We start from the raw sequence: 1,755 nt of genomic DNA, 5'->3' as shown, positions 1-1,755 counted from the left end.
GATCTGAGTGCACCTGACCTGGAGAGGTGTGTTTCTCAGACCTAGAGAGGTGTGTCTCTCAGACTTAGATAGGTGTGTTTCTCGGACCTGGAGAGGTGTGTCTCTCAGACTTACAGATGTGTGTCTCTCAGACTTAGATAGGTGTGTTTCTCAGACCTGGAGAGGTGTGTTTCTCAGACTTAGATAGGTGTGTTTCTTGGACCTGGAGAGGTGTGTCTCTCAGACTTAGATAGGTGTGTTTCTCAGACCTGGAGAGTTATGTTTCTCAGACTTAGATAGGTGTATTTCTCGGACCTGGAGAGGTGTGTCTCTCAGACTTAGATAGGTGTGTTTCTCGGACCTGGAGAGGTGTGTCTCTCAGACTTACAGATGTGTGTCTCTCAGACTTAGATAGGTGTGTTTCTCAGACCTGGAGAGGTGTGTTTCTCAGACTTAGATAGGTGTGTTTCTTTGACCTGGAGAGGTGTGTCTCTCAGACTTAGATAGGTGTGTTTCTCGGACCTGGAGAGGTGTGTCTCTCAGACTTACAGATGTGTGTCTCTCAGACTTAGAGAGTTGTGTTTCTTAAACTAACAGAGGTGTGTTTCTCAGACGTTACCTGTGTGGCTCCTGTTACAGGTGATCTTCAGGTACGCTCTGGCTCTCTTCAAATACAAAGAGGACAACATCCTGAAGATCCGTGACAGCGTGGAGATCTACCAGTACCTGCGCTTCTTCACCAAGACCATCTCTGACGGCAGGTAGGGACTCACCTGGTCTCACTTGGTCTCACCTGAACCCTCACATCATTATCATTTGTGTTCATACATCAAAGGTTTTGTCCTGCACCTGTGTGATTATTGAAATCTTTTATGTTTAATGTGTGTAATGCCGTGCAGGAAGCTGACCACCATCGCCTTCAGTGACATGAACCCGTTCCCCGGCCGCCTGCTGAGGAACCGGCGAGCGCTTCACCTGGAGCGCCTGCAGGGGGAGCTGCGAGAGCTGGAGGAGCAGCAGAGGGAGTTCATGACGGAGAGCGCCGAGCGTAAAGACAAAGAGCTGGACACCATGGTGAGCGAGGACGACGAGGAGCTGTGATGTCACAGGGTCTTCCTCTGGTTTGGCGACATGACGTCGTGGACTTTGGTTCAGTTTCAGTCTTGTCTTCAGTGACCTGTTCAGAAACTGAAGCTTCAGCTGTTTCAGGTCGTAATCAACCACCTCCACCTGGTGTCAACTTTAACCCCTGTCTTCAGCAGCTGAGTACATTTACTTAAGTACATTTCTGAGGTACTTGTACTTCACTTGAGTATTTCCATTCCCTGCTACACAGCTGCAACATTAAAGTGATGAACAAACTAATGCATCAGTAATTATCATCCAGTCATATAACACATTACTCTGAAATGGTCCATTCTGCATAATGAGTACTTTGACTGTTGGTACTTTATTTTGAAACTATTACTTTTATTAAGTATTCATGACTTTCTCTCGTAACAGTGTTTCTACTGTTACTGCAGTAAATGATCTGTATCAGTACTCTGACCCCACTACAGCTGAACTTCCACACTACATGTACCTGCTGCTGCAGGTCTGAACAACAAACAACAGATGACATCACTCAGGTGTTTTGTACCTGAGTGAAGTTTACCAGTGCCAGTTTGAACGTTGTAACTGTGTTCTTACAGAAATATGTTGATATTTTTCATTCTGTTTACGTGTATGATGACGTTCTTCAACGTTCTTCAACGTTCTTCAACGTTCTTCAACGTT

At 45.8% G+C, this 1,755-nt stretch overlaps 1 protein-coding gene across 1 annotated transcript in view; it reads left to right on the top strand.

Moving 5' to 3' along the window:
* Positions 1 to 1,749, top strand: part of tbc1d2 (TBC1 domain family, member 2) — a 12,550-nt gene extending 10,801 nt beyond the window's left edge. The window contains exons 15-17 of the mRNA XM_087169709.1: positions 385 to 394; positions 579 to 740; positions 879 to 1,749. Of these exons, the coding sequence (XP_087025835.1) occupies positions 385 to 394; positions 579 to 740; positions 879 to 1,080 (374 nt within the window). The 3' untranslated portion in view covers positions 1,081 to 1,749. The remainder of the gene's footprint in view (positions 1 to 384; positions 395 to 578; positions 741 to 878) is intronic.
* The last annotated feature ends 6 nt before the right edge of the window (positions 1,750 to 1,755 follow it).

The sequence above is a fragment of the Seriola lalandi genome, unplaced genomic scaffold, assembly GCF_002814215.2.
Source record: "Seriola lalandi dorsalis isolate HSWRI2012SDOR001 ecotype SW California unplaced genomic scaffold, Sedor1 jcf7180002054907, whole genome shotgun sequence".
Lineage (NCBI taxonomy): Eukaryota > Metazoa > Chordata > Actinopteri > Carangiformes > Carangidae > Seriola > Seriola lalandi.
This window is presented reverse-complemented; position numbering and strand designations above follow the sequence as displayed.